The sequence below is a fragment of the Poecilia reticulata genome, linkage group LG8 (genome assembly GCF_000633615.1).
Source record: "Poecilia reticulata strain Guanapo linkage group LG8, Guppy_female_1.0+MT, whole genome shotgun sequence".
Classification (NCBI taxonomy): Eukaryota; Metazoa; Chordata; class Actinopteri; order Cyprinodontiformes; family Poeciliidae; genus Poecilia; species Poecilia reticulata.
Genome location: NC_024338.1, coordinates 4,818,996 through 4,838,114, shown reverse-complemented (window position 1 = coordinate 4,838,114; position 19,119 = coordinate 4,818,996). Strand labels below are relative to the sequence as shown.

General features: G+C 36.6%; 1 protein-coding gene across 5 annotated transcripts; it reads left to right on the top strand.

Moving 5' to 3' along the window:
- The first annotated feature begins 111 nt into the window (after positions 1 to 111).
- LOC103468299 (sterile alpha motif domain-containing protein 9-like) lies at positions 112 to 16,818 on the top strand. 5 transcript variants are annotated; one of them, XM_017306372.1, is made up of 6 exons: positions 112 to 328; positions 3,648 to 3,715; positions 5,321 to 6,114; positions 6,204 to 6,858; positions 9,082 to 9,364; positions 11,800 to 16,818. In XM_017306372.1, the coding sequence occupies exons 3-6, from the start codon at positions 6,104 to 6,106 to the stop codon at positions 14,898 to 14,900; spliced, it is 4,050 nt and encodes a 1,349-aa protein (XP_017161861.1). In that variant the 5' UTR covers positions 112 to 328; positions 3,648 to 3,715; positions 5,321 to 6,103; the 3' UTR covers positions 14,901 to 16,818. The 5 variants fall into 5 exon arrangements, with proteins under 5 accessions (XP_017161861.1, XP_008413490.2, XP_017161858.1 ...); XM_008415268.2 differs by lacking the exon at positions 5,321 to 6,114; XM_017306369.1 differs by having other exon boundaries at positions 5,321 to 6,858.
- Positions 16,819 to 19,119: the final 2,301 nt, after the last annotated feature.

The window sequence follows — 19,119 nt, the reverse complement described above, 5'->3', positions numbered from 1 at the left end:
TTTTTTGTCATGTGGTCCACACTCCTTACCAGTTGGTGGCGGTAATGCCTACCCTACGTTTCTTGCCAACCGCCATTAAAATTCAACAAGAAGAAGAAGAAGAAGAAGAAGAAGAAGAAGAAGAAGAAGAAGTGATAGGCCGTAGAATACAGGCTAATAACCAGAAGAAGAAACGGGGAAAAAAAAAAAACGTTTTTGTGGTCATGGATTAAATATTTTTCAAGAATTAGTTTTCATCGATGGTTGATTTTTGGTTCCTGTGTACCCGGACCTGGAAGAACTTTGTTTTTGATATTACATTTCTTTGTTTTCTTGCTGCGAATCTCCGGTGAGTTCTATGCTATAATTAGCTTCGTTAGCTATCGATTAGCCACAAACTAATATTTTGCTTTTATCTATTAAAAGTKATATTGTAATTTCATTTTATAGTTTCAATGTTGAAAGAAAAAAATACTTGTTTATGGGTAAGAATGTATGTTCTCTACATGATGTTTTGTATGTGAATTAGCAATGCTTACAGCTAACTCACAAAGGCTATTCTGCTAATATTGCGGCTTTTTCCATTGAAATACTGATACTGATGAAGTATCTAGTRACAGTGAGTTATTTATTCCACTGTACGGAATTTAAGTCAATTCAGTGAATATTATGTTGTGATGTTTTGTTGAGCTAAAAGACAAAATTGGTTATCGCAGCTGGAAATTATTTTATATACATGGAGTTAAAAGATAAACTTTCACTGAAGTGATTTAGAATGGTGTTTCACACTACAGTGTTTTTTTGTTGAGACATCGCATGAAGAACGGCGAGAGAAGGATCCAAAAGAGCAGATTGAGATTGTGTCCACTACGATGTCAAAGAAGAACCTTCTTCTGTTCCACTTGATCGGTGGGATTACATATATTAACACTACCCGGGTAGCTACCATATAACATTCAGATCTGAAAACTGAACTGAACTGAAACCAAATCAAAGAAAAAGAAACTTTTGAACTTTACTGACTTGACTTAGGACTACTAAAAGAAAACATAGATTATTTTATTCTGTTTCGTTATTGTCAAAATGTGTTATGGTTTTTGTTCAACACATTGTTTCCCTTGCTCCTCCTGAGTTGAACCTAGTTCTGATGCGCTATTTAATTGTAAAGATTCATAGTCACTGATTTCTTTGTCACAGGTGACTGACCAGATAAGTACAATCTTACATAAAAATAACCGTAAAGACCTTCTGTGGGTCACCACAATTTCTTTTCTTGTTGTTTTTACATTCTATCAGGTTTTGATTGCTCTCTGTGAAGGAAATGCCTCTTGCACGCACTAATCTGTAATCTCTGAGGAAACATGCACAGAGCGGGAATTTCAGCCTTTTTGAACGTTTTCATTTTATGGATGAGATTTGAGGAAGTTTCTTAGAGAGAATCAGTTTTCTAAGTTAGCATTGCTACGTTATACTGCAGCAACTCTGAGAACGTGGTTAGAATGGATTCAGTTGACCAGGTCTCTTAGGGAGGGGGTTTTTCACACAAGTGAATAATGATGTTAAGAACATATTGTTTCATGTCTCAGAGGAAGGATTCTATTTTTTGTATGTATTACACTACTAGGAGACGCGTACAACCCTCCTGTGGGTTATACATTGTTTTTGTGTTCAGACTTGCGTTGTTCTGTTTGGAGGAATTTAAATTTAAAGGCATTTTATGTTATAGAGCAAACTAATTTTTTCTTTTCGACCATATCGAGATCATGAATGCTCTTAAAGGGCTGGTTGAGCCAGAATGTATTGATAAAACCCACAAACTGTTAGAATTAAACAGATCTGCCTCTGCATTTTATAATTAAATAATACTGATCAGTCCCTCCAGGATTTGGTGATTTATTTTTACAAAGAATAATAATAAAAATCCTCACAAAAACTAAGATTTTGTGGTGTTAATTTAAAAATCCTTGCAAGGAATTTTGCAATATTTGCATTTGCTTGTTACTCACCATGTTGATTGCAGGCTACAACCTGACATCTCCACCTGCAGATGATTTTGACCAAATTTAGTCAAACAAACTTATGATTTTCAGTTTTAACTCTTTTGAGGAAAAAAAAAGGAAAGCAAGTTAACAAAATCAGTGTTTTCATAATATATTTAGGAGTTAACCGTAATTTATTCAAATATGTTTTCATAACCGGCAGTGTTTGTGGAACATTGGGAGTATTAGCAGCTCCTCAGGGAGTTTGGACCTCCAGCTGAGAATATCTAAATAAACCCAACATGTTGACGTTTGGAGGGACAGTTAGTTACTGACGTGATCCACCAGGAGGACAAACCACAAAAAGAATATTTCTGTTAACAGTTGTTTCCTGATATATGAATACTAAGTGTAGTGGAAGGAAAAAAAGGTTTATTTTTTTTACTCCCCTGATTTCATGATAAATTTTCCTTCTCTTGTTCAAAATCTCAAGTTCTACATCTCGCAAATTACATTATGACATCAAAGGCTCAGTATTTCTTGCCAGTCATTTCAGAAAGTTAAGCTCATGTCATATAGAATCACCACACAAGGAGTGAAATGTTCTTGTTTCTTGTAATTTTGCTCACTTTTCAGATGCCATTTGTGCAAAAAAAAGAAAAAGTTAGTTTTCTCACTGTTTTTGAACAGTCTAATGCAATATTCTATTTTTCTGAGACATGTACTTTTGTTTGTTACTTGTACGTCATAACCATTAAACAACATTGTTTCACTTTCTGGGATGACTGGCAAGAAATATTACACTTTCACACAACATTCAGATGTTTTACTAGTATATTTCCTTTAGACTTGCATTTTTTTTTCATCAGTTGTCATGGTTATTTTGATTCCAATTTATGAGAATTACGATAAGTTTACAATTGCTTTGTAAAAGGTTCTTAATAAAAAATAGTGTCACGACAAGTAACTCAAACATGTAGGTACATTAGAACCACCTGCTGGTTTAGTGAGAAAGTCGGCTTGAATTTTTTTCTAGACAAAAATAATTATTCATGTTCCTAAAATTAATTAATAAAAAAAAATTCCCAGTGAAAACCGCTACAAGTTTAAAGGTTTATTAATGTAAGATTAGCAGAAAACTGACTTAGAAGTGTAAAGTTAACAGACTGTAAAAGCAACAAGACGGCACAAGAACAAAAGGCATTCAAACAGCTGCTGCCGGACCGGACACAGAGCTGCAGTAGTTCTGACCGGATGACACAGTCCAACCAGACTGGATGGACCTATAGGGTTGACATAATTTATCCAGAATGCATTGCATTGTGAACAACATAAAAAGGTTCATGTGGCAATATTTTATAAAAATTTCTAAAAACTAAACAACCTACAGTATTATGACTGTATTAGTTTTACATAGTTCTCAAATCTATTGTTACAATTAATCATGGGTCTCTTTTTATAAAATACCATGTGGATGATCCAGATGAAGACTTTTCATTATTTGCTTTTAAAAGAGGTTTTCTGCATTCTATGAAACTATGATGAATGAAACAAAAATCCAAAAGCACTTTGGTTCACCCAAATCTGCTCTAAATGAATTTACTGAACATGCCTACAGCAAGTGTTTTTAAAATGCCGTAACTGTTTTCTTGCTGAAAATGACCAAGTTTTCTTTTTTCGATCATGCAGATAGTACGGCTGGGTGCTGACGGCGGCCATAGAAGACGTTTGGTCTGCTCTGATTAGACCAAACTGAGGTGAGTCAAATTTTATCTTTCACCTCAGGTGACAGACAGTATTTCAAATTCAGAATATTGCATTGAGCGCCTTACTCTTCTGTTTGTCACTGAACCTCCTCATCCAGTACCATGCATGGCTCTTTACTGTCCTACATGTAAAAAGGATTTTCTGCAGCAGTTTTCAGAGTTCTTAACAGATTTCATTCCTAATTACTGTGAAGGCTTTAGGCTTCAGAGCAGGAATCTAATTGTACAGACTTTTCACAAATAATTTTTATTCTCCTCTATTAAACGTATTGGCCAGAAACAACAGAAAAATCTGTAAAAAAGCCCAGGAGGCAACCAAAACATTTTCTAGATCTGTAAAAATTGCAATAATTATTTCGGTCTTTTATTATTGTCCTATATAATTTTTTTCGGAATGATGAATACTATTGCATCTATTTAATTTCTATAAAGTCAAAGGTTATTCTTACTATCCTTTGCATTCTTCATCACATGGCTTAGGCAGCGATGGAGCAATGGCCGTCTGAAGTCCTCTGTTTGCTGAAGCAGTGGTTTATGTTAACTGTGTCGTACAAGTTTTTCTTGGCAAATGTCAGACATGTGGCCTCCATCAGAACGGAAACATTACTGGTGGACATAATCCTTTATGACCACAGTGTATTTAAACAACGGTTTTCAATGCCTCAAGGAAAAAAGTGACAGTCACATGTAGCCACTGGCAGGGCGAAGCCTTCTATTCTGGATTACGTACCAATAATTCATAGACAGTTTGGAGAACCTTTTTTTTTCCTTTTTTGTGATGCTAACTGTAGCATCTAGATATATTATGTCCTCACCGCTACATTCTCGGGGAATTTTTATCCTTTTATTTTAACACAGCAATATCCCTTTGGTGTGCATCATGACCCTCTGCAGGACATCCAGCTGCCGCAGGATGTCTAAAGCGGTGTGATTGGTCCAGCTTTAAATGCGTAAACTATAAACCTATCTTCTATAACCATATCTTTTAGGAATAAATCTGCTCCAATAGTGAAAAGCTCAGAGCAACATAGATGCTTGCAATCCTGCTAAAAAAAAAAAAAAGCGCAATTTTAAAAAAATTTTTATTTTCCTAAAAAAAACAAGAAAGGCTTAGCCTGGCGGTGGCGCTAGTAAAGCATGGCGGGCTGCCAGGCCTATAATATACTGGGGGAAACCCTGGTATTTATTTAGGTTTCTGTGTTCAGGTTAGTCTCTGTTTTGTCCGTCTATCCATTGGTTTGATTGTCTCCAGTTGTCTCTCGTTTCCCCTTCATTACTCCCCGGTGTATTTAATCCCACCTGTCTGTGTTTCCCTGTCGGTCCCTTGTTGTATGTCAGGTCACATCTCTTTGCCTTATGCCAGTTACTTCCAGTCATTGCCTTTGCTCGCCTGTGCTACCTGGTCTGGATTGTGTCTTCAATCATTAAACCATCATTTCTCTCACTTCAACCTGGGTCCACCATGTTTACCTCACCATCATCCAACAATTCATGACACCAGCATCTTGTAGATTCTAAGCAAAACCCACTTGAATCCAGAGCTGATGAGGTCCTTCGACAGACCTACAATGAAGAGTATATATATTTTTCTCATAGAAAAAACGTCTGCTGCCCCCGCGACCCGACCCCGGATAAGCGGAAGAAAATGGATGGATGGATGGATGAAAAAACGTCCCTAATGTTCATTTCCAACATCCAGTCTAATTGTCATCTGTTGAGATAGAAATCTACTGGGTTTTTTTTAGTTGTTTATAGCCAAAAATAATATCAAATTAATGTTCCAATCTCTCAACATCAGATTAACCAGGAATTCAGTTAACACTATCCAACATATAATAACTGGTAATTATCATTTGGATTATTTTCACTAGTAATATTCCAGAGGTGAAAGAAGGAAGTCCTAAAAATATGTTTGATATGGGATTCAAATGGTATATGCTGATCAAGCATCACTCCACAAACAAATTCAGCATGCAAAACAGGTAAACAGGAAGTGATTTGAATCGGTGTGCTTCACTTTATAGGAGTTTAAAAAGGTAGTTGTGTTCGAAGATCAGTTTTACAGAGCCAAACCTTAAAAACATGTGCCTCAGCTGATTAAATGCTATCTTTTCTCTGATATTCTGAAGGTTTGATAGATCTGAAGGGTGTTGTTTATTGCTGGTTTATTGGTTGTGCAGGTGAAGTACAACCATGATGAAGTACTATCGTGGTTAAGTTGGTTTTAATAATTTTCTGTAACACTTCTGTTGGTTTTGTTTTCTGGGAAATCAGGAAGCAGTTTAAGTATGTGGTCCTCTTTATGCCACTTGGGATTACTTTCCTTTTTACAACATGTTCTGTTTGGTAGTGTAGCAATTATAGAGCCACGACTAATTTATGTCAACAAGGTAAGAATTGTGAATTTTGCGTTTTTTATATATTGTACATTTGAATATCTGTTTCTTTGTCTTGCAAACTGTCATAAATTTCTTTTCAGGTTCAAAATGAGCCAATCAGAAATTGAGGCCTGGAGCCAGGAAGATGTTCATCGCTGGCTTATAACAGAAGTCAAAGTTTCTCAGAGTTGTGCTGATAAATTCATTAAAGAAGAAGTTTCAGGAGAATGTTTAGTCCTCTTTAAAAAGACAGACATTGTGGATTTAGGGATCAAACATGGTCCTGCTGTGAAGATCTCTTGTTATGTGGAAAGTCTGACTAAAGGATCAGGTCATAAGTCAGAATATCCTGCATATGTAAACACATGGACCAAAGAGCAGGTGAGCCAGTGGTTCCTGCAACATATAAAACTTTACAGAAAATATGTAGAACAACTTCTGGAGGAAGATGTTTCTGGAGATTGTCTGGTTTGCTTCAAGAAGCAGGACTTTCTGGATTTAGACATAAAAAGTGGTCCTGCTGTGAAGATTCTGGAAGAACTGAAAAAGCTGAATGACAGACCAGAACCAAGCCTTGAGCCAACAACGAGCCAGAGAGAAGGAGATGATGTTAGCCTGCCTCAAACTCTAGGCAATGCACAACCAGACTCAAAGAAGAAAACTGAATCCGAACCTCCATCTGAAAAGACTTCAACACAAAATGAAATGGAGACAACAAAACGAGAAGCTTTGGGAGCGACACACAAAACTGCACCGGTAAAGTTATGAATAATTCATCTTCAAATTCAAATTTGTGCTGCTAAATTTAACATACAACCAACATGCATAAAATGCTAGATCAAAGTATAAGGTATAATGAGGTGTGATATTGTGGTTAGACCAAAATACAGTCTGGAGTTGGAATGAAGTCGAGAGTTTATTCAACCAAAATAGAAAACTAACAAAATCAGAAGCAGGTGGAGAGCAGAAGCACTACAACAGAAGACAAAGGATATGATGGGTAGTAATGGAAAGAGGAAGTGAAAGAAATACAATTGAAAGCAGGAGTTTACATACACCATATAACCACACTTTCCCCTCCACACTGTCTGAATTTGTTGTTTTAGCTCAATTGGGATTAAACAAACCATAACGAGAGAAAAAATTTTAAAGACAAATTTTATTACTTTCTTCGAAGTCAAAAGTTATAACAAGCTTATAACCCTGTCATACCAATAGTATTTGGTACCATTGCCCGTAAGCTGTATGACTTGGGTCACACATTTTGGATATCCTTCCACAAGTTTCTCACAATATTGTAATTTTGACCCATTCCTGCTGACAGAACTGGGGGAACTGAACCATGTCTGTAGGCTGCCTGCTTGAACACGTCTTTTCAGTTTTGCCCATAAATTCTCAATAAAATTGAGATCAGGTCACACCAAAACGTTTGTTGTTCTCAGTAAGCCTGTCACGATAACACATTTTGCAGAACAATTTATTGTCTAAAAAAATTATTGCGATAAACGATACTATTGTTTTGAGACCTTTTGACACTGATTTAATGGAAATGACTAATAATGCATGCAATTTCCTGCCATAGTTAGATGCACTTTATTTTCAAAAGAACACATAACACTGTAACTGATGAACTAAAGAAACAAAACAACCAAAAATAAAATGGATTCTCAGTCTCCATTAACAAAAAACGTACTTGAATTAAAGCTAAACGACATAAAGCCAAAGTGGAAATAAATACTCCATTCAACCAAATCGGTGCAGATTATAAAGTCTGTACACTACATTGCTCTTCAGTAATAACTAGATTTAAATGGAGAAGATGGTCACATTCAACTACCTAATGCAATAGTTCACACTACACCATTTTCTGCTGCTATTTTCCCTTTACAACAATCTTAGATCGTTGGCCGAGCTAAGATTGTCGCTGGTGATTTCGTAACTCATCATCCTGCAGTGTATGGTGTGTTACGGTAGATCGTAGTGGCAGGTAGCAAATCAGAAAGCGCGGATTCTCCTCCGTGATTTCTGAAGGGAAATTACGGAGGGGAATCCCAAACAGCTGACAAGGCGCAACCCAAAGTCCAGCGGGCATTGGAGATGATTTGTGGAAACAACATTAATGTTTATTTCGTGCAAAGAATATAGAAATGACAAGAGGAGCAGTTGGAGCCAAATTGCTACCGCAGTTGATAAACCCGGTAACTTTTCAGCTGTTCTTCGTTAACGTGACATAAATAGGTTACAATGATTTTCATTCAGTCAGGACTTTACGCTGACTCTAGCCACATGCATCACAAGTAGATTCTAGTAAAGCATTGATTAATGCCTGGTTTTAAAAGTAGTTAACTGGACTTGTAGCCATTATTTTGTGCCCATGTGGCTGGACACCACAAGGCACGACGAACCCGATTGAACCGTCATACCTAGGATTTCTGTCAGGTTTTGAAAATGGGCCGACAGCCCGCCAACAACTCGTGTAGTGTGCCCTGGACACTTTGTATCTTAGATCAACAAGGCTGCGTGGGGTTAGGTCCCAGGTAGATTAACAGCCGTTACAATCTACAAATGCATAAATCTGAAAAGATAGACTGCAAGATATTATTGACAAACTAAATTAAAATTTTCATCTATGGCCTGAAAGACTGTAATGCCAAAGTGCTGTCTGTATTATGTGTTGTGTTTCATCCATATGTGGGTTTCTGGATGGATATGGTGTTATATGTTGTGTACAATCTGGTGCTAAAATTGAAAGAACAAGGTACTTATTTCTCTTACCATCAATGAATGAGAACTGACACAAAATCGGAAGCATGTTTGTCTTGACTATTACTCTATTATACCTATTTGGAAGTTATTTGTCATGTGTTAATTTATTTTCTAGCAAAAATGATGATTGATCTGGTTCATAATTTTAAACATAGCTACATGCAAGATTTTGCCACATTTTAGTGAACTTATGGTGACTCTCTTTCTCTCCAGGTGAAACTCCAGCCAGAGTCATCTCAGAGTGCTGTGATAATCAAAAACTTCTTGGATAACCTAAGAAAGGATGACTTTAAAAACTTTCAATTCCATCTATCAGAATACAAAAAAGAGGAGAATAACTCTATTCCTCTAGGGGCTCTTGAGAACAAAGACAGAGTAGACATTGCTCAGTTACTGACCAGCCATTTTGGGACTCAGAAGGCTTTACATGTGACAATACATCTTCTGAAAGAGATTGGGCAGCGTGAACTCGCTCGTAAGCTGGAAAGAAACACAGGTATGCAACTTATGGGTCACTTACATGAGACTTGTACACGTTTTCTAAACAAAATTTAAAGATTCACACAAAGTTGTGATAAACCCTTTTAACAAGACAACAAAAAAGTGATAAGTGTCAGTCAACAAAGGTTTCTTGTAAAAAGAAAAAAAAAATCTATAACCACTGTAAACACTTCTAAATGTACAGTTTGCCAAAGTTTTATACTTTTTAAAAATTCTTTTCAATGTTAATCTACAACCCCTGGCAAAAAGTATGGAATCCGCAGTCTTGGACGAGCACTCATTCAGACATTTCATGCTGTTAAACTCAGATCAAAAACATGATACAGTAATGCCATTCCAAAGTGCAACTTGTTGGCTTTCCGGAACACTCAAAGAAATTAAGAGAAAACATTGTGGAAGTCAGTGAATGATACTTTTATTGACCAAGCACAGGGAAATAAATATGGAGTCACTCAATTCTGAGGAAAAAGTGTGGAATCATGAAAAACACATAAACCACTCAAAATACATCACTAGTATTTAGTTGCACCACCTTTGGCTTTTATAACAGCTTTCAGTCTCCGAGGCATGGACTTGATGAGTGACAAGCGGTATTCTGCATCAATTTGGTGCCAACTCTCTTTGATAGCAGTTGCCAGATCAGCTTTGCAAGTTGGAGCCTTCTTGTGGACCATTTTTTTCAATCTCCACCACAGGTTTTCAATTGGGTTGGGATCTGGACTATTTGCAGGCCATGACATCGACTGAATGCGTCTTTCTCCAAGGAATGCCTTCACTGTTTTTGCCCTATGGCACGATGCATTGTCATCTTGGAAAATTATTTCATCATCTCCAAACATCTGTTCAATTGAAGAGATGAGAAAACTGTCCAAAATGTCAATGTAAACTTGTGCATTTATAGAAGAATTAACCACAGTCATCTCCCCAGTGCCTTTGCCTGACATGCAGCCCCATATCATCAAGGACTTTTTAAATTTGGTTGTTTTCTTCAGGCAGGCCTCTTCATAAATCTCACTGGAACGGCACCAAACAAAAGTACCAGCATCATCACCTTGTCCAATGCAGTAATTCCACACTTTTTTAATCAGAATTGAGTGACTCCATATTTATTTCCCTGTGCTTGGTCAATAAAAGTATCATTTACTGACTTCCACAATGTTTTCTTTTAATTTCTTTAAGTATTCCTGAAAGCCAACAAGTTGTACTTTGGAATGACCTTATTGTACATAATGTTTTTGATCCGAGTTTGTTTCACAGCATGAAATGTCTGAATGAGTGCTCATCCAAGACTGGTGATTCCATACTTTTTGCCAGGGGTTATACCAGTGACACTCCAGGCTTGCCTATGAAAAGGCATGCAGTGCAGAAGGTGAGGGGGCTTTAGTACCTTCCCCTTTCACCGTTGATGCCCCCCTTACAAAAGAATCCCATGAAAATCATATGTGGTTCCCATTTTCCACATGTGGTTGTGATTTTTCACATGTGGGTCACATTTCCACATGTGGTCAAGTATTTTGTTCATGTGTTCAATGTTCCTTACATCTTGTGATCACATAATTCTCACATGTGCACTATATAATTTTTTTCACATGTCAATATCATTAGATCACCTGACATACCCATATTACATTTATCAATACTTTTAATTACTTGATGGTGTCATTGTTATACATTTAAGATATATTTTATGAATGTACAACATATGTATCCACATTTCATATTTTTGAAATGTTATGTGAACAATAGAATAAATCTGACAAGCACACACTGAAACTAATCTAATGTAATTCCATTTTTATTTTTTCTAACATTGAAATCATTTTTAATTTATCAAAAATTGGATAACGTATATTAAGGAACATGTCAAATAAAAATCAATGAAAATATGACAGTTGGCACAAAAGATAATTTTCATCAGTTGTCCTAAGGCCGATAACAATATCAACATGACCTATTTTATGCAAGACACAAAGTTATAATAAAAATAGGATGGCCTAACAAAATATACAAACTAACTTACTAGACAAATTTAAAGTGTACTAAAGTTTATTTATATTGCACATTTATAATAATCCTAACTGACCAAAATGCTTCACAATAATTACATCATAGATATTTAAATGACAGAATAAATACAATTAAGTTTGATGAAAAAAAAAATATAATAAAAGTTTCAGTGAAATACCAAGAAAAGTATCGTACGAAACAAAATCCAAGAATAAGCTAAGAGACTAAATGAAAGGAGTGAACTGATGTGACAATTACAGTCAAACTGGGTCCAGGCTGATGAGATCATTTGAATAGACTAACCGCCATGCTACAGTACACAGATATCCAAGTACATCTAGCTTTTGATTGAATGTAATTTTTTTTGGTATTTGTATGGCCCTTTGTACTATCTATGAATCACTTTTCACTTTGTTTTTTCAGGTCAACCAGAGCAGTGTCTTTCCAGAAATTATAAGAAGACAGAAGCTAACCAAGGGGAGAAACTAAAGATGTTATTAACTTGTGGTGGAAATTCACTAGACAGTTATGCCAGATTTGTTATTGTTGTAAACAAAAGCAGACAAGAACAAATTCAGTACCTCAACTTTCTTAGTAAGCTGAAACTGTTTTGTGTCTTGGACTTTGACCCAAACTCGCTCACTTCAGGTGGACTGTGTAATTCATACAGAGAGTCGAGGGTGGCTAATCTGCATCTGCCAGTACAATTTCAGGGACAAATAGAGGCTGTAAAAAAAGATCTTAACCTCAATCTCCAGACCAGCTGGGTCTTCTGTAATGGAAGAAATGACCTTGAAGGAGACAAAGAACTGGAGTACAGAGAATGGTATAGGAAATCTTGCAAAACTGTTGAACAGTTAGTTTCCTTTATCTGCAACCCTGACGTTTTTCTTCATGGCCGATGGCTGATCATATTCCTCCTTCTTTCCCCTGTATGTACTGAGAAAGATCCAGTCTTTGATACCTACAAATCTTTTATCAAACACACAGAAGAGAAAAACATTATCTGTATTTGTGAGTCTCAGTCTACATATCTGAAATGGAGGGAACTTATTCAAGAAAAGTGTGACTTTGACATTGAGCATTTGTCCATAAATGAACTAACTCTGAGTGAGATCAATGGGACCATAATGGGCCTGGGACCAGTTACTCAGTCATGTACACGTCTGCTTCCTTCTTCTGGTTCCAGTGCTGTCGTTCTTAAACAGAAGGATGAAGATCTACTGACAGCTCTGAAAGTTCTTGCCTCAAATGAGTGTGAAAACGTCTATGATGAAAGCAGCTCAGACTTTCAGGAGTTCAGAATCAAGGTTGAGGAGGACTTCTACAGAGGAGCCAAAGTGAGTTGGTGGAACTTCTACTTCTGTGACAAAGACACAGAGAAACCATTTATAAAGAGAGAAAAGCATGAAACTGTGAAGAAAATGATCAGATCACAAAAGACACATTCAAGCAATGCATGTGTCTTGCTGAATCTATTTCATGATCCAGGATGTGGCGGTACCACCTTAGCAATGCATGCAATGTGGGAACTCCGTAAGGAGTTCAGATGTGCAGTTCTGAAAGACGACATGTTGCCAAAAACTGAGGTGGCCAACCAGATCCGACATCTGATGAAACTGGAAAGTGAGAAACCGTCACCAGTTTTACTTCTGATTGATGAATCAAAAGAAACAGAAAGCCCTTCTGATCTAGTGAACTGCATCCGTCAAGCAGTTGAAGATTTATTGGACCGTAATCTAGATGAGGGTCAACACTGCAAAGTTATCATCCTCAATTGTGTTCGTTCACATAATCCTAAAGAGCAATACAGACAGCACAATCAAACCCAAAACCAGTACATAACCGCAAAGCTGACGCCACAAGAACAGAGGGACTTTGAAAAGAAACTCAAAGATCTCCAAGAAACCCATGAGAAACCTGAAAACTTTTACAGCTTCATGTTCATGAAGAACAATTTTGACAAAAGTTACACAGAAAATCTTGCTCGTAACACACTAGAGCATTTTGACTTTAGCACCAAAGTGGCCCAGCTCTTTTCCTTTCTTGCCTTACTCAAAACATATGCTGGAGAGTCAGAAATCGCTCTGTCTCTCTGTGAGGATTTCCTTCAGATGAAGATTCGCTGGGAACAGGACTGTGTTTTGGACAGAATGAGCCCATATTCAAACTTCCTCATCATAGACTCAGTGAATGATTGGGGTGGATACAAAGGAATCCGAATTCTTCATTATGCAATAGCATCTGCCTGTCTGGATGAGCTTGAGAGGAGTCATAATCTGAAAGTCAGTGATATCGTCAAGGAGATTCTTCACTGCGATCTTTTTTTCAGTGCTGGTGTTGTTAAACACAAATTCATGCTCTCTATTCAACAAATGCTGATTAAAAGACGAAAGCGAAAGAAAGATGGAGAGGAGAGGGAACCATTTTCTCCTTTGATAGAAAAAATCCACAGCCAGGAGGGGAGACAAACTGTCCAAGAAATCTTTGAGAGTGCATCATCAAGATTTGAAATGAGTGCATCTATTCCTCAGGCATTGGCAAGATACTTGTACATCAATGTGCGTGACTTTACAGAGGCCTTAAAGTGGGCAGAAAAAGCTAAGAACATTAAAAATAATCCCTACACCTTTGATACAATCGGACAAATCCACAAAAACAATCTGAGGTTTAACATTGAAAGAGAAAAGCAGGAGAACACACACAACCCTGAAGATTTGCACAAAAATATTGAAATAGCCATTAATGGGTGGAGAGCTTTCCAAAGAGCTCAGGAACTGTCAGACTTTGAGAATGAAAGAGAAGAAGAAACAGCTGATGATGAATCAGAGGACTATCCCAGAAAATGGTACAATGTTTACGGTCATGTCAGCATGCTTGAAATCTCTTTCCTAATCTTTGAAATACTGAGCAGATTGCCTTTCTTTGAAAAACACGATCGTTCTAAAAAAGACTACTTGAGAAGTTTTCTTAACAAATCAATCCCAATCAACAGTGTTTACAGAGAAAACACAGACATTAACAACAGGTATGTTGAGATCATCAAAGAACATGAGTTATTTCTCATCAAACTTAAATCTGAAGTCAAAGAAAAGTTTGATTTTCTTGACTCTTACTTTGCCTACATCAAACAAAACTCTGAGTATGACAAAACCAATCATAGAACAGTAAGTGAACTTTTTAAAAAATACGTTGATCTTTTCTGTGCCACACTAGATGAAAGGAGAAAAGAACAAAAAGTCAAAACCAACCTCAACCAGAAATTGGATATTGAAGAACGAAAAAGATTTCTGGAGATGTGTCAAGCAGATACTTTCTCTGGAGTACTTCAGTGTTTGGATAAGTCTGCTGAAGAGACAGAAGAGATAACACAATGCTATGCGTTTTTACTACAAAACGCTGTCCATGAGAGAAATCATTCAAAAATAAAAATCAACTACATTATGTCAAACATAAATCTTTACCACTTGAATGCAAACTCTAAACATGTAAAGAAATACAGTGAGCTCTGTACTCTTCTTTGAGAGATTCTGCAAGATGTAGGACTTCGACATCCTTTCCCAGATCCATATTTTCTGGCTTTGCTGTTATTCTGGTCAAATCCTTTAGAAGAAAACACAGATATAGCAAAATATGTAACTGCAATTCGACAATGTTCTCATAAGCACTTGTCCAAGTTACTTAAAAAGAGGAGCACCATTGCTTACTTTTACTTAGGTAAAGGAGAAGGACTGAAGAGGCTGGTTTCAAAACCCTCACTGGATGAGCGTTTTCTAAAGAAAATGAATCGAGATGTCTTAGCACAACTTTGGAGAGATGGAGACATATTTAAGGAAAAATCAATAAGCAATCGGCTTTACAGAGTGAATGGAACCATTCAACAGGGGGAGGTTTACGCCAACTATGGCAAACACAAAATCCCAGTACGTCCAGCATGGATCAGTGGAATAAGAAGTGGTTTCAGTACTGAAAAGGTTTCTTTCTACATTGGGTTTGCCATCAACGGGCCCCTTGCATATGACATCAAATATGAAACATGAACAGAAAGACCCGTAACCTGGAAACTGAACCTGGATAAGCAGTCAAGGCTAATACTTAAAGAATGTTGAAGACAAGATTTAGAAGTTATTACATACCTTCTGGCTTTTTATATTTAGCTTTAAATATTCTCTCGAGGAGGCATATTTCTTTTCGCAATTTCCAAACTGAACAGGATTCAGTTAAAATAGAAAATAAAAGGATGATTGCAGATGTGAACAAAGTAATTTTCAAGATATGTGACTGAGCAAATGTTGAGTAATTAGTGAAGGTATTACCCTTTACTTTGAATATGAGGTCAGACGTGGTCTAAAACAATAATAAATCATCTACTTATCCCCTCTTCTGTAGAAGACCAACGAAATTAAAATGATCTTGACTTAGAAAAATGTCTTGAGGACGTTGCTGAATAAATATTATCATTGAACACTGGGCCACCACAGAATAAYCTGCTCTTCTTTTTACGTGTACATAGTTGTTTATCATCATGTTCAGTTCATGTCACAGAGCATGTTTTTGTAATATYCCAGTTTAAGTTTGAATTATGTACTTTTATGTCTGAAGTTCTTAATTGAAAACATGTTAACTCTTGTTTTTGTTTTATGAAGATGCTCAACTTCTCAAATGTTATAACTCAGTTAATGTCTGTAGTTCTCTTCAAATTTATATAAGATTTAATGACTTTTTGTTATTTCTGAGTATGTCTGAGATGTTTAAAATTTTCCTTTCTCTAAAGAACCAGTCTTACATAGCAATATGTTTATTGTACTTTATAGTACACATATATATATATATATATATATATATATATATATATATATATATATATAGTCATTGAAAAATATGGTCAGCATTTAAGTTAAATGTGTTTTTTATTCTTTTGAACACAAAATATTTTCAAAGTATTTCTGTTACAACATATGAAAGCTTTGAATTTCGAGCTTCGATTCAAGTTCTGTTAATCATATCTATCACTTCTGCTTCCGTTGGAAGAATGTTATTATTTAACAATTACATATTTACTCATTGCATTATTACATTATCTTTGTATTATTTATATTCATTCTTTGATACTTATCTATTCATATTCATTTACCAATTTTGCTCATTATATTGCAATTTTACATTTAATGATTACATTATTTTTTGATTATATTATTCTTTTGTTATTTTCCTCAGACAGCATATTTGATGTTTGAAGTAAAACCACTGACTGTAACATGACATTGTTTATAAAACTAAGTTCATAAGTTAATTTTCCTACTTATGAGGTGATGACTGTCAGTGAGTCGAGGAACCATCTCCTCCAAGTGTTTTTGCAGGGCAGCAACAAGAAGTATGCTGACCTAGACTCTTAACTCTTTGTTCTTCTTCTTGATTAAGTAAAAATCCATCAAACAAACATTTGTGAGTATCTGTCTGAGTGATTTTTACTATAACAGTGCTTGAATTTATTTTTTTTCCATTACAAATTGGTGCTGTGATCCAGGTGCTTCAACTGAATGTCCAAGGATGTTGACGACCACATTAACCGTGTTTTCAATAGATGCCTTATTTGTCAGTATTCCACAAATGTTGGAAAAAAATCACAATTCTGCAATTGCACTTATTCCATTAAAGAAATAAAATTAAAATCACGTAAGCTTGTTCACGATAAGTCATGTATAGCCATGGCATTAGCGTTCATCTATCGGCCTCAAGAGCGTCTTTTTAGGTGTTGGGCTGACGAGCCCAACACCTAAAACCTACACCTGCATATGTAGCCGCACCTTGGGAGCGGCTACATATGCAGAGTTTGGGGGAAACGAGATTTTACAGAAGAGGTATGAACACGTTGAGATGTCACAAAATTAAGTGTGATACTGTGAGAGTTCTGGTGGAGCCAGCTGCACATTGTTCAGGAAAAAAACTTTAAAAAAACAATCATCCTACAACTTTCTGTCGTCTTCGGTAATTGCCAGTATAACATCCGGCTGTTGATCACGTGACTCCTGCGATGCCAAAATGACAACGTTTATTTGTGGAGCACATTTAAGCAAGCAAGTCAGTTCAAAGGGCCTTACTTGATTGTAAACAGTTATAAAACAAGCAATAAACATTACATTTTGTCAAATGCCATAGACCAGGGGCATTTTGAGAAAAGGGGAAAATCCATGAGGAAACAAGGAGATGGAACAAAAAACAAAACTACAGAAGGAAACCAGCAACGGGAGACAACAGGGAGGATCGAGGAGTAGACAAAAGGATCAGGCAGGGAGGGAGTGAGAATGAGAGGCTCTAATACTGGGAGTATAAAAGACCTAAGCTCATGAACTAACTGATTGCAGGTGTGAGTGGAGGCAGTAAGAGGCAGACTGAGGAGAGAGAGAGGAAAAGTGAGAGAGAGGCACTTGGGGTAAGGGAAAGTGTACAGGACACTAAAAAATAAATTCAACACTACAGAATTATGCACGGGCTGCACAGTGGCGCAGTTGGTAGAGCTGTTGCCTTGCAGCAAGAAGGTTCTGGGTTYGATTCCAGGCCCCGGTTTTTCTGCATGGAGTTTGCATGTTCTCCCTGTGCATGGTGGGTTTTCTCCTGATTCTCTGGTTTCCTCCCACAGTCCAAAAACATGACTCTCAGGTTAATTGGTCTGTCTAAATTGCCCCTAGGTGTGAGTGTGTGTGTGCATGGTTGTGTGTCTCTGTGTTGCCCTGTGACAGACTGGCGACCTGTCCAGGGTGACCCCGCCTCTCACCCAGAGTGTTAGCTGGAGATGGGCACCAGCAACCATCCTGACCCCACTGAGGGTGTAAAGAAAATGGATGGACGGATGGAGAATTATGCACACAATAAATAAACAAGAGTAAATAAGAATATCTATAAAAAAATAAACATAACTACAAACACTAAGAAAGACTGAACTAAAGTAAAACCAAAATATAGCTGATCTAAATAAAAGAGGAACTAAGAAACACAGAAACAAACAGAACCCAAAACCCAACTAAACAACCCAAGATATGACATTATAAACTGCAGAACAAATCTGATGAAGTATGAAACTTAAACATGGTGTATTTGCTTCTACTGTTGCTATAGCACCRACATCAAATTGAGTTTATTTCAAAATAACTGACTAGATGGAAACTTGAGTAGGTTCAAAAGTTTATGTTCCCCTTTAACTTTCCACATTGGACCTCGTGAGTTTTTTACATGCACTTTTACAAGTCTTTTTTTTTGTGGTTTCAGGGAACGGACAGGACACCCCATCGCTTTCACATCGTCTCACCATGACATCTTTTACACCCTTTCTAAGCAGTGAGCTAAGACTGCAAGAGAGTTCAAGGGATCTGGTGGATGAGCAGGAGATAGTAGACAAACAAACCAAACCCAAATTGTTTTAGAGAAAAACTTATGTTTCTATTAAGCAATTTTATTTTCATAATTTTAATTTGCGCTGTAGAATAAACTGGAATCACAGACTGCTTTCCATAATTTTATTTACCCTGTACTTTATTACAAGTAACTGACTTTGCTTTCAAACTTCTCCTTTGTTAGTTATAACCAAAAGTCCAGTGGAGCTGGGGATTTACAATATGCTACAGATATACCTCAATAAATATCCATATTATCAAATAGAGAAACTTGAACAATATAGTCCTCACAATTTGGCAGAAATGATCGGGGTTGTACATCTTACCAAAAAAGACAAAAGACACAGAACTT

Excerpts from the sequence above, each read along its gene's own strand:
- LOC103468299 (XM_017306369.1), top strand. The coding sequence starts at position 6,013 with ATGTGGTCCTCTTTATGCCACTTGGGATTACTTTCCTTTTTACAACAT. Across the intron at positions 6,859-9,081 it reads CGACACACAAAACTGCACCG|GTGAAACTCCAGCCAGAGTC; the intron begins GTAAAGTTATGA and ends CTTTCTCTCCAG. Across the intron at positions 9,365-11,799 it reads TAAGCTGGAAAGAAACACAG|GTCAACCAGAGCAGTGTCTT; the intron begins GTATGCAACTTA and ends TTGTTTTTTCAG.